The 20063-nt window shown below is 57.1% G+C and overlaps 3 protein-coding genes across 21 annotated transcripts in view; 2 read left to right on the forward strand and 1 right to left on the reverse strand.

The window, feature by feature from the left end:
- EIF2AK1 (eukaryotic translation initiation factor 2 alpha kinase 1) overlaps positions 1-5576 on the forward strand; it is a 41154-nt gene extending 35578 nt beyond the window's left edge. For all 10 annotated transcript variants that reach the window (XM_070063735.1, XM_070063736.1, XM_070063737.1 and 7 more), the window contains 1 exon segment: positions 4723-5576. In XM_070063735.1, coding sequence (XP_069919836.1) covers positions 4723-4854 — 132 coding nt within the window. In that variant the 3' untranslated portion in view covers positions 4855-5576.
- A 45-nt stretch (positions 5577-5621) lies between these two features.
- On the reverse strand, positions 5622-13784 carry AIMP2 (aminoacyl tRNA synthetase complex interacting multifunctional protein 2). 2 transcript variants are annotated; one of them, XM_002723070.5, is made up of 4 exons: positions 13543-13784; positions 9268-9474; positions 7396-7627; positions 5622-6098 (listed from the first exon to the last, which is right to left on the reverse strand). In XM_002723070.5, exons 1-4 carry the CDS (start codon positions 13555-13557, stop codon positions 5713-5715), a joined length of 840 nt encoding a protein of 279 aa, XP_002723116.2. In that variant the 5' UTR covers positions 13558-13784; the 3' UTR covers positions 5622-5712. The 2 variants fall into 2 exon arrangements, with proteins under 2 accessions (XP_002723116.2, XP_002723115.3); XM_002723069.5 differs by having other exon boundaries at positions 13414-13751.
- An 18-nt stretch (positions 13785-13802) lies between these two features.
- PMS2 (PMS1 homolog 2, mismatch repair system component) overlaps positions 13803-20063 on the forward strand; it is a 33972-nt gene continuing 27711 nt past the window's right edge. For 4 of the 9 annotated variants that reach the window (XR_011384536.1, XR_007916485.2, XM_051838971.2 and 1 more), the window contains exons 1-5: positions 13803-13931; positions 15969-16108; positions 17030-17116; positions 17298-17400; positions 18103-18286. Coding sequence is in view for 5 of the 9 variants with exons in the window: in XM_051838971.2 (XP_051694931.2) it covers positions 13837-13931; positions 15969-16108; positions 17030-17116; positions 17298-17400; positions 18103-18286 (609 nt within the window). In the remaining 4 variants the exon portion in view is untranslated. Of the gene's footprint in view, positions 13932-15161; positions 15467-15968; positions 16109-16962; positions 17117-17297; positions 17401-18102; positions 18287-20063 lie in introns of those variants that run through there. The other 5 variants (XM_070064385.1, XM_070064384.1, XM_017339083.3 and 2 more) reach the window with 5 other exon arrangements.

Raw genomic sequence — 20063 nt, forward strand, 5'->3', positions numbered from 1 at the left:
CACCATGCGCTGTGACGTGGCGCACACCCTGGCGTGGCCAGCCTGCCAGCTCTCGCGTTCACCACGCGCTGTGACGTGGCGCACACCCTGCCGTGGCCGGCCTGCCAGCTCTCGCGTTCACCACGCGCTGTGACGTGGCGCACACCCTGCCTGGCCGGCCTGCCAGCTCTCGCGTTCACCACGCGCTGTGACGTGGCGCACACCCTGCCGTGGCCGGCCTGCCAGCTCTCGCGTTCACCATGCGCTGTGACGTGGTGCACACCCTGCCTGGCCAGCCTGCCAGCTCTCGTGTTCACCACGCGCTGTGACGTGGCGCACACCCTGCCGTGGCCGGCCTGCCAGCTCTCGCGTTCACCACGCGCTGTGACGTGGCGCACACCCTGCCGTGGCCGGCCTGCCAGCTCTCGCGTTCACCACGCGCTGTGACGTGGCGCACACCCTGCCGTGGCCGGCCTGCCAGCTCTCGCGTTCACCACGCGCTGTGACGTGGCGCACACCCTGCCGTGGCCGGCCTGCCAGCTCTCGCGTTCACCACGCGCTGTGACGTGGCGCACACCCTGCCGTGGCCGGCCTGCCAGCTCTCGCGTTCACCACGCGCTGTGACGTGGCGCACACCCTGCCTGGCCAGCCTGCCAGCTCTCGCGTTCACCACGCGCTGTGACGTGGCGCACACCCTGCCGTGGCCGGCCTGCCAGCTCTTGCGTTCACCACGCGCTGTGACGTGGTGCACACCCTGCCGTGGCCGGCCTGCCAGCTCTCGTGTTCACCACGCGCTGTGACGTGGTGCACACCCTGCCGTGGCCGGCCTGCCAGCTCTCGTGTTCACCATGCGTTGTGACGTGGCGCACACCCTGCCGTGGCCGGCCTGCCAGCTCTCGCGTTCACCACGCGCTGTGACGTGGCGCACACCCTGCCTGGCCAGCCTGCCAGCTCTCGCGTTCACCACGCGCTGTGACGTGGCGCACACCCTGCCGTGGCCGGCCTGCCAGCTCTTGCGTTCACCACGCGCTGTGACGTGGTGCACACCCTGCCGTGGCCGGCCTGCCAGCTCTCGTGTTCACCACGCGCTGTGACGTGGTGCACACCCTGCCGTGGCCGGCCTGCCAGCTCTCGTGTTCACCATGCGTTGTGACGTGGCGCACACCCTGCCGTGGCCGGCCTGCCAGCTCTCGCGTTCACCACGCGCTGTGACGTGGCGCACACCCTGCCGTGGCCGGCCTGCCAGCTCTCGCGTTCACCACGCGCTGTGACGTGGCGCACACCCTGCCGTGGCCGGCCTGCCAGCTCTCGCGTTCACCACGCGCTGTGACGTGGCGCACACCCTGCCGTGGCCGGCCTGCCAGCTCTCGCGTTCACCACGCGCTGTGACGTGGCGCACACCCTGCCGTGGCCGGCCTGCCAGCTCTCGTGTTCACCATGCGTTGTGACGTGGCGCACACCCTGCCGTGGCCGGCCTGCCAGCTCTCGTGTTCACCATGCGTTGTGACGTGGCGCACACCCTGCCGTGGCCGGCCTGCCAGCTCTCGCGTTCACCACGCGCTGTGACGTGGCGCACACCCTGCCTGGCCAGCCTGCCAGCTCTCGCGTTCACCACGCGCTGTGACGTGGTGCTGCCCAGGGCTGCCCTGGCACTTCCTCCTTCCTGTCCCCTTGCTGAATACCAGGTATGGTTCTCATTCTGCATATACGAGAAACAGCCGATGACCCACCCATTCTAGTCCCCTGGAAACTTCCGGGGTTGATTAAAGCTTTGTTCAAAGAGGTCACAGGTCCTGTGGTGCTTGCTACTCCAGGTCTGCTCTGCAGGCCAGCCATGTCGGCGTTACCGTTACCTGGACTCTGCCCACACCTGAGCCAGCACCTGCGTGTTTAGGGTTCTCGAGTGATGGACACACGGCGCTGGGGCAGCAGAACCTGCTGCCGTGTTCCCCAGTGTCTCCAGATCAGCCGGCCTGCGACCACCGGGAACCTGATGGGTGGGCTCCTCAGGCTGTCAGGAGGAGAGGGGACCACAGCCTGTGATTTTGGGAACTGTGTGGTGACTCTACCCCGCTGCGCCCCAGCGCCAGCCCCCCGTGTAGGAACTCTCGAAGGGAGTCAGCAGAGCTGGTGCGTCTTCTGTTTAAAGCTCACTGATCTTCAAGTGAAACAGTGAGTTTTATTATTAGCCTGAGTGGTAAAAGGTATAGTTTTCTCTTTTGCAAAATGTTTGAAAATTATAGATGTGGTTCTTAAAGTCAAGCATCTATGTCGTCCTCATCACCCCGTAAGACAGCTGGTCAGGACCATGCTTACTTACGTTTGTATCAGGGACCTTTCCCGTCTTGCACAGTTTTGCTCTAAGAGTGACCCCCGTGATGCCAGCACTGGATGCCGTATCGGAGTGCTGGGTGGAGTCCTGGCTGCAGTTAGAAGATAGCCCAAGTGCTTGGGTCCCTGCCACCCATGTGGATGAAATTCCTGGCTCCTGGCTTGGGCTTGGATGAGACCTGGCTGTTGTGGCCATTTTGGGAGTGAACCAGCAGACTGAAGATCTCTGTCACTCTGTCTTTCAAATAAGTAAATCTTTTTTTTTTTTTTAGTAATCCACCCTACACATAGCCATATAATAATTTTTAAAAATGATTTATTCATTTATTTGATGGCCGGCGCCGCGGCTCACTAGGCTAATCCTCCGCCTAGCGGCGCCGGCACACCGGGTTCTAGTCCCGGTCGGGGCGCCAGATTCTGTCCCGGTTGCCCCTCTTCCAGGCCAGCTCTCTGCTGTGGCCAGGGAGTGCAGTGGAGGATGGCCCAGGTGCTTGGGCCCTGCACCCCATGGGAGACCAGGAAAAGCACCTGGCTCCTGGCTCCTGCCATTGGATCAGCGCGGTGCGCCAGCCGCAGCGCGCCGGCCGCGGCGGCCATTGGAGGGTGAACCAACGGTAAAGGAAGACCTTTCTCTCTGTCTCTCTCTCTCACTGTCCACTCTGCCTGTTAAAAAATAAAAAAAAAAAATGATTTATTCATTTATTTGAAAGGCAGAGTTACAGAGAGGCAGAGAGATAGAAAGGTCTTTCATCTGCTGGTTCACTCCTCAAGTGGCCACAGTGGATGGAGCTGGGCCGATCTGAAGCCAGGAGCTTCTTTCGGGTCTCAGACGCGGGTGCAGGGGCCCAAGGACTTGGGGGTCATCTTCTACTGCTTTCCCAGACTACAGCAGAGAGCTGGGTTGGAAGTAGAGCAGCCAAGACTCAAATCAGCGCTCATATGGGATGCTGGCGCTGTGGGTGGTGGCTTTACCTGCTTAGCCACAGCGTCGGCCCCTAGTAATTGCTTTAATGTGCAGAGAATTTGCTTTGCATGGTAGTGTGGGGCCGTAAAATGGAAAGGCATCTCAGTGGTCAGTGGGAGAGTCATGGTTGTTCTTGGACCTTTGGAATTTGTCAGAGGGGCAGGCATTTTGCTCATTGCTTAATGTGCCAGTTACAACTCCTACATCTTAGTGTCTGTCTCTTGTTTTCTAAGATTGATTTGAAAAGCAGGGTGACAAAGACCATCCACTGGTTCACTCCCCAAATGGCCACAAAGCCAGGAGCCTGGCACTCCTCTCTGGGTCTCCCATGTGGGTGCTAGGGGCCCAAGTAGTTGGGCCATGTTCCATTGCTTTCCCAGGTGCATTAGAGAGCTGAATTGGAAGTGGAGCAGCCAGGACTGAAACCGCTGCATCAGTATGGGATGCCGGCCCACAGAGTGCTTGGGTTTGATTCCCGGCTCTGGCTTCCTGCTGTAGCTTCCTGCTAACGTAGACCTTGGAAGGCAGCAGGCTGAAGCCGCTGGGTGACTGCCACCTACTGGGAGATCTGGGTTGAGTTTTAGGCTCCTGACTTCCACCTGACTCAGCCTGGGGAATGAACCAGTGGGTGGGATTGAACTCTGTGTCTGTTTTATCTCTACCTCGCAAATCAAGATGCTGTCATAACAAAGTTCTTGTCAGCAGTGGACGTGGAAATGAGAAAGCTGTACAGCTGATGTTGATCTAGTGTGCTGGGACGCAGGATGCTGGAGACACTGAGGATTCGGCACTGCCCCTTCATCGAGTGTCACGTGACACCAGCCGTCTCACGTGCTTGGGCCAGGCGTCACACCCCTCCCCACGTGTGGACTGGCTTCCGGCGTCTGAGGGTTGTGAAACATCGCAGAGGTTTTTCAGTGACAAGTGTTTGTGTGTGTGTGTGTGTGTGTGTGTGTTTTTGCTGGTACCACTCTCCAGGACAGCTTCGTTCCCGCTGCCATTCCCGTTGCTGATGCTCAGCCCCTGTGGCAGCACGCCTCCCCCATCTCCTCCTTTAGGTCTGGTTTCAGTTTGCTTCCAGCATTGTCACTTTTGGTTGTTTTTGCTGCACTTCTGTCCTCCTTGGCCAGTTCCCTTTGGGTTCCTCACTGGAAGACAAGGCAGCACGACCACATGCACAGCGACCAGTCGCTGAGCCTTTGATGTGGTGTCATTGGGCCCTGATGGAGAGGTGCACTGATCAGTTTGGGAACTGAAGAGCTTAACCCAACTGCAGTGAATCCATCGCGGGCTGTCCTTGAACCAGGCCATTGGGCGACGACGTGATACGTAACTCGGTGGAGGTGACTGGGGGCTTACGCGCATTGGAACCGTGCAAAGTGAGGACGGCCTGGATTTTTCCAAGGGAAGTGGCTGTTTTGATGAGGCTTAACATTTTCTCTTTATAGGTTAACCTCACCCTACAGATGAAGATAATAGAGCAGGAAAGAGAAATCGAGGAACTCAAGAAGCAGCTGAGCCTCCTCTCCCAGGCCCGAGGGGTGAGGAGTGACAGGCGAGACGGAGAGCTCCCTGCCTAGCCGTCACTCAGCCACGTCACAGGGGAACGTGGACTTGCACTTGCAACAGTCAACTGGAATGGACAATTTCAAGCCTCCTGAGGTTCAGGCGGCATAATCCTCACTTGGAATCACTCAGCCCGCGTGACTCTCCCCTCATGCTGCTCTTCCCGGAGATACCTCCTGGTGACCTTAGGACTGCTCCCAATTAAACTTACGCTTTTCCCTTTCCTATTCCGCAAGTCCCATTCCTGAGCCTCCTACCTAAGCATTAACTAAATCTTAGGTATCGGTCTCCATTCTTTCTCCTTTGAATCCTGGGCCCTGGCCACCTCGCTCCTTTAGAAGCACGCTCACTGCCCCGCCACCACCCAAGGCCAGGCCTGCACCCTGGCGCAACAGCTGCCAGTCTTAGTCCTTAGCTGCTGCTGCTGTTGCCAGAGACACCTGCTCCGTTCACTCCCTCCAGGGTGGAAGCTCAGCCTGTGAGCAGCGCCTCTGCTCTCCCCGGCTGCAGCCCAGCGCCACGCGGGCAGGCTTCACACGCTCACCCCAGGTGGCCTCAGAACAGCTGCGACAGCATCTCCCCGCACCCTTCTGCCTTCTCAGCACTTGGCTCTCCAGCCAGCCTCTCCACTCACTCGTTTTTGTTTCCCGGAGCTGTCTGCCACATAGTTGGCAGTCTTCATGGGACTACTGTACGTGATTCTGCTGAATTTTAAATAAATAAACCCTGCAAATCACTTGATGCTTTGTTACTTGGCAACTGGCATAAATAAAACAACAGGTTCTAGTTCAATCAAGTCCCTTTATTGATAACAGGCGTGAAACACCACCATTCTCAGAATGTAAACCATCGTTGAAACTGGTCACGGAGGTTCACTTCAGGAGCTTGAGGGCCGTGCTGAAAGGGGCCAGGTTGTCACAGGAGCTCATCCACCTCTGCACATTGGCCGGCGCCGCGCTGCAGCCTCCACTCTGCCGGAGCACGGCCCACACAACCACGTCCGCCACGCTGAGTTCGCTCCCCACGAGCCACGGGCTCTTCCCCAGAGCAGAGTTCATGGCCCGGAACACAGCTGCCTTCTCCTTACTGCTTCCCTCTTTGAGCTGGAAAGTGGCGATGTCCACCCAGCTGTCTATGAGGGTTAGGTTGACAGCATCGTGCTTCTGGCCAAACAGGGAGAACAGGAAGCGTGCGATGTTCCCTTCTCCTTCGATGGGGCACATCGTCTGCACGCTGAACTTCATCTGAGTCTTCGGCACTGGAAAGAAAAACACACGCATGCAGTGCCGTCAGCCAGACCGGCAGCCCGGGGAAGGACCTGCCTGGTGCGGGCAGAGGAAGTCACTAATAGGAGAACTGGTGACAAGGCAAAGTATTTTGGGAGGGTGTCACACTTTTCATCTGTCTCCCCAAACATTCAAGAGGTTTTAAATATTAACCGTAAGCCAAAAAAGTAACCCAAGCAGCCCCTTCTGGCACCTGATGGTATTTTCAAGTCACAGAGGACCTCAGCAGACACCTGCCCCAACCCCTGTTGCTGCAGGAGCTGGGGCGGGGCACTGGAGACCAGGAGTCCCACCTCCCAGGCTGGGGACTCCGCCCTAGTGCCTGCTCTCCTTACGTGGCACCAGGGGCAGGAAGCTATCACTGGATGGACATTAGCTCACTGCCCCGGAGAGGCCTGTGCCAGTGGGAGAACGAGTGAGTGAAATCCCATCATCCTCCGAGGGCCCTATGAAAGGTAACCTCAGGTCCCTGTCATGTAGGTTTTAGAATGTGAGGCCGCATGCCTGGGGCAGCTGCTGCACCCCTGCTCTGCCAGCGTGGACAGGACTTCATCGCACCAAAGCAGAACCCCCCCAGAACTGCACCCAAACCACCATGCATGTCTTGTCATGGACACACAAGGGTTCTTCAGAAAGCCCATGGAGAAATGGATTAGAAGGTGAGTCGGCAGTGTGCGTTTGGCACAGTGGCTCAAGTTGCCACGGGGGATGCCTGTGTCCCACATGGGTGTGCCTGGTTGGAGTCCTGGCTACTCTGCTTCCAATCCAGCTTCCTGCTGATGTGCACCGTGGGATCCAGCAGGTGACGGCTCACGGAGTTAAGTTCCTGCCACCCACGTGCAAGCTCCTGGCTTCCACCCGGCCAGCTGTTCTCATCTGGGTGGGGGGGTGGGAGTGAACCAGCAGCAGGTGGAGGATCTCTGCCCTTCAAATCAAGTGAAAAAAGTGAAATAATTTAAAAAAATGTTAACCTTACAAAGAAGCTTTGATATGCATGCATTTTTAAAACATTTTTTTTTTTAATTTATTTAAAAGGCAGGATGACAGGTCTTCCCTCTGCCGACTTCATTCCCCTGACAGCCACAACTGGGTCTGGGCCAGGCTGATGCCAGGAGCAGGAACTCCATCTGGGTCTGCCACGTGGGTGGCAGGAACTCCGGTACTCACATGGAGCAGCTGGAACCGGAGCCGCGGCCCCTCGTGCACAGGGGTTCAGGGTGCTGTGAACTTCGGTGAGCCTGCAGGTGCTGCCCAGTTCTCCCCACTTACCATTCTTCCAGATCAAAGTGAAGCCCAGCTGGTGTTCGTGGCGGGGCTGCTTTCTGGTCTGTTCTCCAAAGCACTTGAGAAGGTTTTCAGGCACGTTTCTGACTGAAGAATGCGTGTGCACGGTGGACAGGACCTTGTAGTGGTCACAGAGCAGCCTGTGCAGCACCAGCAGGGAGAGGGGTGGCGAGGCCGGGTTTGCGTTGATCACAATGTCTTTCAGCGCCCCGTAGTCCTGGGAGAGACCAGCATGGCAGGTAACAGACCAGGTGTGGGCTAAGAGCCCCAGCAGGGACCTGACAGTGATGGACTCTGGGAGAGACCAGCATGGCAGGTAACAGACCAGGTGCCATCTAAGAGCCCCATCAGGGACCTGACCAAGTACTGGACTCTGGGAGAGACCAGTGCGGCAGGTAACAGACCAGGTGGGCCTGACTGAGTGCTTGGCTCTGAGGAAGGCACTAACTCGATCCCCACCTCAGAGCTGAGCCCACTGGATCCCAGGGAGGTGAGAAGTGAGCTCCCTAAGAACAGCTGGGAGAGGAGCTGGACAGCCCCACCCCCTCAGCCCCTCACCACCAGCACCCCACAGATTGACAGCCTCACGGCCAAATTACTCATAAGGGAGGACTGACCCTGTAATCTGTCTCCTCTACCTCTGAGGCAAAGCAAAGTTTAGGAGGAAATCACACATGGGGTACCCCAGCCAGCCACCTGGCATCATGGGTGACCACCTGACCAGACGCGGCTTCCACGCCACCTTGTGCCCGTGCAGACGCTTCAGTGCCGAGCCCCGGGAAGGGGACTCCGGCTGCACAAAGCCGGCTGAGGAGACCTGGGAGGTGCTAAGACGTGAGGTGTCGTCCCTTGTGCGCAAACTTAAAGGCCCTGTAAATGAGACTCTCTCTTCTTTCCCTTCACTATTAAGGAACGCACCTCACGCACACAATCAAGGCTGGCGCTCTTGGCTTTCCGTCCACCAGTCTGTGCCAAGAGCTCCACAGTGCCCCAGAGTGCACTGCGTTATCTGGGGATCCAAATTCACCCCGAGCACAGCGGGACCCAAGCGGCCTGCCCAGCACCCTCAGCGCTGTGCGTGTCAGACTCACCCACTCCATTCCAGCTCCCCGGGTGCCCAGGCAGGGCTCCAGCGAGCAGCTGAAGGAATACACCAACGCAGAGGTACTGAGGTTGCCAGAACGGAGCCCTGGGTCAGAGACGTCCCACACTGCTCCCACTTACGTAGACCCCTCTGATGGCCAACTCCCGAGGAGCGACCAAGGCGGCTTCCAGGGGTCAACCCTCTGCAGCGTTACACAGACAGCGCTTTGTAACACATTCTATCTTTGCCTATCAGACTGCTGCCCAAGTTGGCTCAACCAGTGAGCTACTGTCATAAAGGCTGGCTGACGCAACCGGCTTTTACGATAATGAATTCAAGCAGAAGTCTGAAATACGAGACTGGCTGGCTTTCAGCAGTGCGCTTCAAAAGGAAAGGCACTGGGGTTTGTGTGCCTGGCCGGCCAAGGCTCTGAGAGCCAAGGCTCTGGGGGCCCCGTGACTGGAAGAGGCGGGGCTGCCAGGGAGAAGGTGGCTCGGAGGCCGACTCCCTCCCCTGCCCACGGAGGTGGGATGGGGTGGGATCCTCCCTGCTCTAGTCCGTGTGGTCTGAGAAGTCAAGGAGGGGTTGCAGAGTGTGCTGGGGCTTCACCCACCTCAGGAACCTGCTGTGTGCAAGGCACAGTCACTTAAGAGAAAGCATGTTCCCTGCTCCCCCCTGGGCACTAGAAAACCGCGGCTTTCAACATGGGCGTGCCGGGCACAGATGACCACCCAGCACACACGGATGCTCCCCGGCTTCCCAAGGGCACTGACCTTTCCCAGCACCGAGTTCAGGTCCAGCGCGGTGGCCATCAGAGCCGTGGGCTCGTCGGCCTGGATGATGTTGGTCACATCCAGGTCCGCGTCCGGTGTCTGGATGAGCTTGGAGAGGCCGTCGACCGCGGCTTTCAGCTCGTACAAACGCTGTAAGATATCGTCCTGGCGCGACTCCAGGGCTCGCAGGGAAGGGTCAGACTCCTCCTACGGACGAGACAGGCCCCAGCCTTAAGAGAGCAGCATCAGCGCGTCGCCCAGGCGCAGCAGGTCCCTGTGGGCTGACCCGCGTGTGCTGTAGAGCAGGTGGGAAACGCGACACGGCCGCCCCGGAGCTGAGACGGCCGCCAGAGGGAGAGATCGCTGTTCTGCATTTGCAGAGAGCAGACGCAGCTGGCGGCGTGGTGGTGGGAGTGCTGGGAGGTCACAGTGATCCACACACACAGGGAAGCGCGAAGTTCACGGGCCAAAGACTCCCCAGGTCATCTCCCAGGCAGCACTGGCGCTCGCCCCAGAGCCTAGGACTTCCCGACTGGCCAGACGCCTGATCTCATGAGCAGGGACCGTGGGCATCCTCTGCTCCCCGAGGCTGTGAGCGCCCAGGCCCGCTGCCCGGTGTAGCCTCTGAGGCGCAGAGAGAGCCCGCAGGGCTTGCTCAGGAGCCGCCTCCAGCTCCACACTCTCGAACGCAGGAACGAGAAGGCTGGTGCCGTGGAGAAGCCTGGCATCCCGTACGGGCACCGGCTGGGCTCCCTGCTGATGCACCTGGGAAAGCAGCAGAAGATGGCCCAAGTCCTTGGGCCCTGCACCCACGTGGGAGACCTGGAAGAAGCTCCCGGTTTCAGATTGGCGCAGCTCTCACTGCGGGAGTGAACCAGCGGATGGAAAACCTCTCTGTCTCTCCTTCTCTCTCTGTGTAACTCTTTCAAATAAATAAATAAATCTTTTTTTTTTTTTTTTAAAGTCTACAGAGTGTGGCAGTGACCCTGAGTTTATTACAGAGGTACTCGTGATACGGCAGGGTGCCGGCACACCTGCTCCTGTCCGTGCGTGGGCGAGTCTGGTATTCCCAGACCTGGCCCCTCCTGAGGCACTGGGGACACCTCCACTGCCCCCGCCCAGGGCTGGACCATTCCCCCCTGGCCTCTTTCCTAGCCGGTCACTTCACACCCTCTCCAGTCCACTTGAATCTATCCCTTCAGATGCCAGCCAGAGACATTTAAAAACAAACAAAAACCCAAGCCAACTTGGACCTTGCCAGCACCCCCCCCCCCCCTTCTAACTGCCTAGACTCTTGGGTGAAAAGTGAAATCTGGGGGCGGCAGTTGTGGTGCAGCAGGTTGAGCCACAGCTTGGGACGCTGTATCCTGGACTGGAGTGCCTGGTTCAAGTCCTGGCTACTTCTCCTCTCATCCAGCTTCCTGCTAACGTGCCTGGAAGCCAGATGGTCACGGCTCTAGCACTTGAGTCCCTGCCGCCCACATGGGAGACCCAGTTGGAGGTCCTGGCTCCTGGCTCAGCCCTGGTAGTCGTAGGCATTTGGGGAGTGAACCAGCAGAGGTAAGATCTTTTTTTCTCTCTTTTCCTCACTCTGCCTTTCAAATAAGTAAATAAAAAAAATTTTTTTAAATGTTAAACCTTGGGCTGGCATTGTGACACAGTGGGTTAGGCCAGTGCCTGCGATGCCAGTATCCCATATGGGTACTGGTTCGAGTTCCGGCTGCTCCACTTCCGATCCATCTCTCTACTAATGTGCCTGGGAAAGCAGCAGAAAATGGCCCAAAAAGTGCTTGGGTCTTTGCATCTGTTTGGAGACCTGGATGAAGTTCCTGGCTTCGACCTGGTCCAGTCCAGCCACTGCAGCCAGAGTTAGAGAGAAGATTCTCTCTCTAACTGGGTGGAATGAAGGAGAGTTCTGGCCTCCCAGTATGTGACTGGCGCTGCCTGGAAGTCCACATGTGCACATCCCTGTGTTCAGAGTTACACACAGAGAGGAGAGAGAGAGACAGAGAGAGAGGGCTTCCATCTGCTGGTTCACTCGCCAACTGGCTGCGACGGCCGGAGCTGTGTCGATCTGAAGCCAGGAGCTTCTTCCAGGTCTCCCATGTGGGTGCAGGGGCCCAAAGACTTGGTCCATCTTCTTCTCTTCTTTTTTTTTTTTTTTTTTTAAAGATTTTATTTACTTATTTGAGAGGTAGAGTTACAGCCAGAGGGAGAGACAGAGAGATAGGTCTTCCCTCCGTTGGTTCACTCCCCAAACGGCCGCAACGGCCGGCACTGCGCTGATCCGAAGCCAGGAGCCAGGTGCTTCTTCCCGGTCTCCCATGTGGGTGCAGGGGCCCAAGGACTTGGGCCTTCTACTGCTTTCCCAGGACACAGCAGAGAGCTGGATTGGAAGAGGAGTAGCTGGGACTAGAACCAGTGCCCATATGGGATGCCAGCACTGCAGGCAGAGGATTAACCTACCGTACCATGGCGCCGGCTGGGCCATCTTCTGCTTTCCCAGGCCATAGCAGAGAGCTGGATCAGAAGTGGAGTAGCCGGGATTCAACCGGCACCCATATGGGATGTCAGCGCTACAGGCAGCAGCTTTACCTGCTATGCCACAGCGCTGGCCCCAAGGTTTATTTATTTTTAAAGATTTATTTGAAAGGCAGTTACAGAGAGGCAGAGAAAAAGGTCTTCTCTCTGCTGGTTCACTCCCCAAATGGTCACAATAGCTGGAGCTGGGCTGATCCAAAGCCAGGAGACCTCCCACTTGGAGGCAGGGGCCTGAGGACTTGAGCCATCTTCTGCTGCTCTCCCAGGCACGTTAGCAGGGAGATGGATCGGAAGGGGAGCAGCTGGGACTCCCACCAGCACCCATATGGGATGCTGGCACCGCAGGTGGTGGCTTTACCTGCTACACCACAGCTCCGGCCCCTGAAGATTTATTTGTTAATCTAAACGGCAGAGTGACAGAGAAAGGGAGAGAGAGAGAGAGCATCCGTCTGTTGGTTCTCTCCCCAAAACCCCCAGGAGCCAGGACTGGGCCAGGCTGAAGCCAGGAGCCTCTCAGGAGTGTGACCAGAAGCGCAGTGTACCTGGGACCGACACTGGCCCCGTGGGATGGGCCTGCCCCGGCTCCTGCCCTCCCTGTGCGCTTTCCATGCCCTCGCCTGTCTTGGAGCTGCCGGATTTCTCCTCTGTCCACGTGGTGGTCACTCGCTGGAGGAGGGAGGCCGTGTATCTTCTCAGACAAGTTCACAGATCAAAGCCCAGAGTTAAAACAAAAGCTTGGCCTTGGATGGGCTGTGTTGCTTTAGGTTCCGTGGGGCTGTGCCGTGTCCACCCGTGTCCACGGCGGTCGGTCAGCAGCCCCAGGAGCCGCTGAACCACACATCTGCTGTTTCTCCTCGCTCTGTGCCCAGACGGCCGCTATGGACCAACCGCACCATCTCCCCCCACAACCCAGGCAGAAAGTCAGGAAAACCAAGTGAAAGATGACACGGCGCGCGGGGGGGTGGGGTGGGGCAGGCCACCCCAAGCCATCTGGTCCCTTGTCCAGCCTCGGAAGGGGCTGACCGACGTCCTGCGGGGACCCCGGGACGCCTAGCTGCAGCCCACAATCCAGAAGCCTGCAAGGTGCACGCTGAGGCGACGTCAGACGCCCCAGCTTCGCCGAGGGTGCAGACCAGAGCGATTCTAACACGCGTGCTGCCTGCCGAGACCCCGAACCCGCAGAACCACTGTGGAAAACGAACTGACCCAGCACGGAGGGGGGCCAGCGGCATCCCGCAGCCTGAGCACGTGGACGCCCCCGGGGTCCCCGAGCGGCAGCAGCAGGGGGAGCGGGCCAGCGCCAACCTGGCCAGCAGAGGGACTGCCCGCGGCTGCGGGTGGGGGACACTGGGGGACACTGGGCTCCAACCCAGCCCTCCATTCGGGGTGCACACTGGGTTGCCGAGACAGAGCACCAGGGCACAGCTAAGGCATGGACGCAGCTCTGGCAGCTCAGGAGGTCAGCGTGGGCAGCTGTGGGGTGGGGACCCCAGGCCTCGGTGGCCGCGGCGCCTGCGCATGGGCGGGGTGGGGGGATGGGCACTGCCCGGCCGCGGCGCCTGCGCACTGCGCGTGCCCCCCCCCCCCGCTCCGGCACACTCCTACCTGCACGTGGCCCACGTCCGGCGCGGGGCCGCCGCCGCCGCCGGTCCTGCCGTGCACGTTAGGGAGCCGGTACATGCAGGTGGGCAGCTCCACGCGGAGAGGTGCGCCGCCCCCGTGGTAGGGCTTTACCTGGTACATCGGCATCGCGAGAACCAAAAGGAGGGAAGGATGGCGGCAGGGGAGGAACACGATCGCTCCGACACCCAGTCCGAGGCCGCGACACACTGCGGCCACCGCCCAACTGACCCCGTAGCCGGCGTTCGAGGGAAAGAAAAAAAAAAAGCAGACCGCGCCCTCTAATTGGCCTGGGTTGTGGCAACGTCACGGACCCGACCTTTGACTCAGCCAATCCGCGAGGAAGGGATGTGGGAAGCGGTCGCTGCCCCGCCCGGAAGGGGCGGGACTCAGTGTCAAGCGCGGCCAATGGGCGGCCGGGACGCGGGGTTCCCTGGGGGCCTTGCGGGACGGGCGCTCGCGCTGTCGCCTTCCGCGGTCATGGAGCCGGCCGGAGGCTCGGGGTGAGTGAGGGCTGTGGTCTCCGCCTCGCGGGCGCCTCCTCTGTGGACCGCGGCGTTCCGGCGCCCGGGAGAGGAGGCGGCAGTGACTGAGGCGCGTGGCGAGCCGGTGGCGCGGAGACTCCGAGTTAATTCCCTTTTCCCTGCTCGCTCGCTCGCTCGCTCTCTCTCTCTCTCTCAGAACTGAGGTTCGTTTGGAGGGGGGCGAGCCTCCAGGCACCCCGCACGCCGTCCACGGCCGTGGCGCTGCTTTGTTTTGTGGCGCGTGTCTGTTTGCGTGCGATTTCTGGCTGGTCAGCCGCAGCCACGCCAGGGGTCGTGAGGCGCCGCATCCGGCGTCAGACCCGTCCGTCTCCCCCCCCCCACCCCCGCAGCCTCACACCCCGGCAGCTCCCCCCCCCCCGCAGCCTCACACCCCGGTAGCTCCCCCCCCCCCGCAGCCTCACACCCCGGCAGCTCCCCCCTCCGCAGCCTCACACCCCGGCAGCTCCCCCCCGCAGCCTCACACCCCGGCAGCTCCCCCCCCAGCATCACACCCCGGTAGCTCCCCCCCCCCAGCATCACACCCCGGCAGCTCCCCCCGCCCCAGCATCACACCCCGGCAGCTCCCCCCCACCCGCAGCATCACACCCCGGCAGCTCCCCCCCCCGCAGCCTCGCAGCCTCACGCCCCGGTAGCTCCCCCCCCAGCATCACACCCCGGTAGCTCCCCCCCCCGCAGCCTCACACCCCGGCAGCTCCCCCCACCCCCCAGCCTCACACCCCGGTAGCTCCCCCCGCCCGCAGCCTCACACCCCGGCAGCTCCCCCCCCCAGCCTCACACCCCGGCAGCTCCCCCCCCCAGCCTCACACCCCGGCAGCTCCCCCTCCCCGAGACGCTCGCCCCTCGCCCCTCGCGGGCCCGGGGCCAGAGGCGCCGCTTCCCCTGCGAGGTCGCCTTGCCGGGTCAGGATGGAGAGTCGGGAGGCTGGGGGCCGCCATGTGTTAGGTGCTGGGGACGCACCTGGAGATTTCTCCCCGTGGGATCCAGGCCGCTTGTCGGCCAAGCTGGGCACTAGCCATTCCTGAAGGCAGGAGCTGGAGCAGTGCAGGCCGTCCAGGGGCCTGCCCAGCTACTGGGGTCTCTCTGGGTGGGTGAACCAAGGCGGCAGGCAGGTCGGAGCCCACCGAGGCTGGTACTGCGGTGCTGGTCAGCTTTTATTTTTCATAATTTTTTTTTTTTATTTGAAAAGCAGAAGCAGGGAGAGAGAGAGGTCTTCCATCTGCTGGTTCACTCCCCAAATGGCTGGAACAGCCGGAGCTGAGCTGATCCAAAGCCAGGAGCCAAGAGCTGGTTCCGGGTCTCCCATGCGGGTGCAGGGGCCCAAGGACTTGGGCCATCTTCTACTGCTTTGCCAGGCCACAGCAGAGAGCTGGATCGGAAGTGGAGCAGCCAGGACTCGAACTGGCGCCCATATGGGATGCCACCACTGCAGGCGGCGGCTTTACCCACAGCACCGGCCCCTGGTCAGCCTTCCAGCAGAAAGATGATTTGGCCGGGTCTGTGATATTGGAAATACCTGGTGGCAGTGCGGAAGCTGGGTGGGCGTGGGTGGTGAATGGAGCAAAGCTGGGGCCTCCGGGGACGCTGCTGCGCCAGGGGCTTCCCGGTGAGTGGCACTAGCAGGGCCTCGGTGGTTCCGGCGGTACGCGGCTTCTGGGACGGTTCTGGGGACGCGCACTGTGTTCCCCACTCACACTCTTGTTTTTCCAACTCGCGAGTTGCTTCAGGAGAAGAGGATGTCAGGGTCGCAGCATTCAGCGTGCCGCTCTCCCATGTAGGTTCATGCGTTGTTGAACTTGGATGTCTGCTGCATTGGCAGCATCTGTTCAGAGGTGTTTTTTGACAGGGTTGGTAAAGGATTATATTATGCGTATGTAGTGCACAGGCATGTTCCCATAATAAACGGACAGGTTGGACCCCTGTTAACAGACGAATCGCGTCCCGGGCCTGGCTGCGGGTGAAAACGCGTAACCGAGTGCTTGTGGCTGGTCTCTGCAGCACAGACCCCGCCAAGGCCATCAGGCCCATCGACCGGAAGTCAGTCCATCAGATTTGTTCCGGGCAGGTGGTCCTGAGCCTGAGCACCGCGGTGAAGGAGTTGGTAGAAAACAGCGTGGATGCCGGTGCCACGAACATCGGTAAGTGTTGGAGTTTTAAGCCGCAAGAAATAGTTGATGAGATTTTATTCAAGAAACCTTTGTCACTGCAGTAGAACCATCCGTGGAGTACCAGTAAATTATTACTTTAAAGTTAGCACCTGTTATGTGCCAGGGTCTTAGGTAGTAATAGTAATAGTAGCAGTTCATTTAAAATTTTTTTTTATTATTATTTTCATTTTTTATGTGAAAGGCAGGGAGACACAGAGATCTTCAACTGCTGGTTCCCTCCCTACATGCCTGCAACAGCCAGGGCTGGGCCAGGCCAAAGCCAGGAGCCTGGCACTCCATCTGGGGTCTCCCAAGTGGGTGGCGAGGACCCAGGTACTTGAGCCATCATTTGCTGCTTCCTTGGTGGACGTCAGCAGGACGCTGGTTTGGAAGCAGAGTAGCCAGGACTCCAGCTGGGTCCACGGACGTGGGGTGTGGGAGCCCCCAGCAGCCACTTAACCACGGGGAGAAACGGCCCCCAGCAGTTCACTTTCCTTGTGTTCTTACTGTGCCAAGTAGGTGTTGTGCCAGGGTTTGCACGTGGCCTCTCTCATTCTCTCTGCAGAGTAACTTTGTGAGATGGGAACTGTTATCTTCACTGTACAAATGGAATTGAGACACAAGGAATTTTTTTTTTTTCCGAGGTTATCAATCTAGTAAGATAAGATCCAGGAAGCTGATGCTGTTAAAATTATTCCTTTCAGAAGATGAATTAAAAACAAACTCTTTAACCTGGACTAGCTAGAAAGCCAAAAAGTACTTTGAGAAATGAGCTATGCACAGTGACAACAGGACGTGTAAAGAAAAGTGCCGTCGCGGACTGTCGTTCACGTTACACCTGACAGGTGACGTCGCTATAGAAGCTTTCCTGCTTGGTCAGCCTCTGAGAGGTAAACGTGTTGAACTCTTTAGATCTAAGACTGAAAGACTACGGGGTGGACCTCATTGAAGTTTCAGACAACGGATGTGGGGTGGAAGAAGGAAACTTCGAAGGCTTAAGTAAGTGAACCGTTTCTAACGCTAGCGGGTCCGGACGTCCCCGGGCCAGGTGTCCCGGGATCTTGGGTCACTGTCTTGGACACAAGCGCAGTGTGTAAAAGCCGGTGCTCAGACGGGCGTTGCGTGCGCCCTTCGCCGTGCCGCCTGAGACGTCTGGGCTTTCCTCTCCACTCTCTTGCAGCTCTGAAACACCATACTTCTAAGATCCAAGACTTTGCCGACCTAACCCAGGTTGCAACTTTTGGCTTTCGGGGGGAAGCTCTGAGCTCACTGTGTGCACTGAGGTGATGCAATGTTTTTATCCATTGACCCCTTGTTAAAAATGCCCGGAAATGTGCAAGTATGGTTAGAATGATTGTCGTGTCTACTTTTTTTATCTGAATGCATCAACTTCCAGTTTTGAGTTCTGTTTTGAGTCTTAAAATGAGAGCAAAAATAAATGAGGTAAACAATATTGTAAAAATAAATTATCACAAAAAAAATCAATTATCACCCTTATTGAAGCAGCAGTTTCTTAGTTTTAAAGTAACAGATAAGCCATTACGGGGACTATTGGTCTTGATTTATTTTCAATTTTTAGGAAAAGCTTAACCAGTGAACTTATTTATAGTACAGATTCTGAATTTTTGTGCGGGTATGTTTGAGTTACAGCATCTTTTGGATCACTTCTAAAAGTTTTGTTAGAACAATAGAAACAAAACCAAGGTATCTTTATTTTGCATAATTTAATTTTGAGGTCTTTTACTGCTTTACAGTTCGACCTAAAAAAGGAAATAGAAGTTTTTATCAAAGCGTGTACAGTACCGTCTGCCTTTAAGTTTCCCCCTTAGGTTTTGCGATGTCTTCTCGCCCATTTGAACCCTCTTGATTGTGTCAGAGGCGCCCTCTGCTTTTTCGGAGAGCTGGGAGACAGGAGGATGGGGACGGTGATTGGCGCTCAGTGCTTGTGCCTAACTGAGCGCGCCGTGCCTGGCGTTCTCTCGCAGTGACGTGACCATCTCCACCTGCCACTCGTCTGCCAAGGTTGGCACCCGGCTGGTGTTTGATCACAGCGGGAAAATCCTCCAGAAAACACCCTGCCCGCGCCCCAGAGGGACCACGGTCAGCGTGCAGCAGTTGTTTCACCCGCTGCCTGTGCGCCACAAGGAGTTCCAGAGGAACATCAAGAAGGTGCGGTGAGCTCTCGCCGGTTTTGGGGTGTTGATCACGTCGGGTGCGAGGGCGAGGTTTCCCGAAGACACTTACTGTCGGTTGATTCCTTCCTTAAGTGTCTGCAAAGCTCTTCGCGGCTTCTCTTCAGAGGCTTAACCCTTTTCCTGAAAAGGTTCAGCACATGGTGGTTAGGCATTCTGCCGTGGGAAGTGGGTCCTGTCATGAGTAACAGTTTTAAATTTTGTCTTTTTTTAAAGAATTTTTGAAAAACATGTTTATCTGAGGGGCAGGAAGACAGCTTCCGTCTCCCTCGTGGACGGCAGGGATGTTGCCCACTACCTCCCAGGGTATACACCAGCAGGAAGCTGGATCGGAAGAAGAGCAGCCGGGACTCAAACGGGCACCCATATGGGATACCGGTGCTGCAGGTTGGGGCTTTAACCTGCTGTGCCACAGCACTGGCTCCTGTGTTTTTGTGTGTTTGTGTATGTTTCTCATACATGGACATTTACTTTTCAGAATCCAAGAAGTTACTTAAACATACACAACTAAAAACTTTGTTTACATGTAAAGCAATTTATGTTAATTTTAACTATCAAGTTTATAAAAATGAAGAAAATGTCTGTTTTTACTTTTTATGGTAAAAAACTAGCCTCACAAAAATATAGGTATGAAGAGCTTGCATTGTCAGAGATGACTGTTATTAGCAGTTAATTTCGTGTGTTTGTAAGTATTGGGACATTTTTCAAGATAAACAAATCAGTATAATGAAAGCGAATAGTGTTGTGTGTACAAATCATCTGTAGCTGGGTGAGGTTGAAAGTTGAAATTGTTTACTCTACCTCCAGAGTCTGGTTTCAATTCTTTTACTATCTTTTTATTTATTTATTTTTATTTTTAAAGATATTTATTTGAAAAGCAGAGCTACAGAGAGAGAGAGAGAGGTCTTCCATCTACTGGTTCACTCCTCAAATGGCCGCAATGGCCGAGGCTGGGCCAGGCCAGAGCCAGCAGCTTCTTGTGTTTCTCCCACATGGGTGCTGGGGCTCAAGGACATGGGCCGTCTTCCACTGCTCTCCCAGGCACCTCTGCAGGGACCTGAATTGTAAGCAGAGCAGCTGGGGATGAGCTGGTGTCCACATGGGATGCCTGTGTTGCAGTGAGTGGCTTGACCCACTGCACCACACGCTGGCCCCATGTTTTGTTTTGTTTTCTTTCTTTCCCTTGGTTTTTTTTTTTTTTTTTTTTTTTTTTTTTTTTTTTTTTTTAAGATTTGATTATTTGAAAGATGAATTACAGAGGGAGGTAGAGAGAGGGAGAGATCTTCCATCCACTGGTTCACTCCCCAAATGGCTGCAACAGCTGGAGCTGAGCCAATGTGAAGCCAGGAGCTTCTGGGTCTCCCACATGAATGCAGGGGCCCAAGTACTTGGGCCATCCTCTGTTGCTTTCCCAGGCTCATTAGCAGGGAGCTGGATCAGAAGTGGAGCAGCCAGTACACAAACAGGCGCCCATGTGAGATGCTGGCGCTGCAGGCTGAGGCTTTAACCCACTGCATCATAGCGCCAGCCCTTACTTTCAGTGTGTAGGAAGGAACTTCAAAAAGTTAGTGGAAAAATGGCATTGGAAGATAAGTTTAAAATTAAAAGAATTGAGTGGAACAGTGGGTTAACACTCTGGCCTGAAGCGCCGGCATCCCATATGGGCGCTGGTTCTAGTCCCGGCTGCTCCTCTTCCGATCCAGCTCTCTGCTATGGCCTGGGAAAGCAATAGAAGATGGCCCAAGTCCTTGGGC

The sequence above is a fragment of the Oryctolagus cuniculus genome, chromosome 19 (assembly GCF_964237555.1).
Source record: "Oryctolagus cuniculus chromosome 19, mOryCun1.1, whole genome shotgun sequence".
NCBI classification, from domain to species: Eukaryota; Metazoa; Chordata; class Mammalia; order Lagomorpha; family Leporidae; genus Oryctolagus; species Oryctolagus cuniculus.

Coding starts and splice junctions, on each gene's coding strand:
- AIMP2 (XM_002723069.5), bottom strand. CDS start 13,557: ATGCCGATGTACCAGGTAAAGCCCTACCACGGGGGCGGCGCACCTCTC. Junction 9,475..13,413: donor CGGACGTGGGCCACGTGCAG/GTAGGAGTGTGC, acceptor TCTCGTCCGTAG/GAGGAGTCTGACCCTTCCCT. Junction 7,628..9,267: donor TGAACTCGGTGCTGGGAAAG/GTCAGTGCCCTT, acceptor GGTCTCTCCCAG/GACTACGGGGCGCTGAAAGA.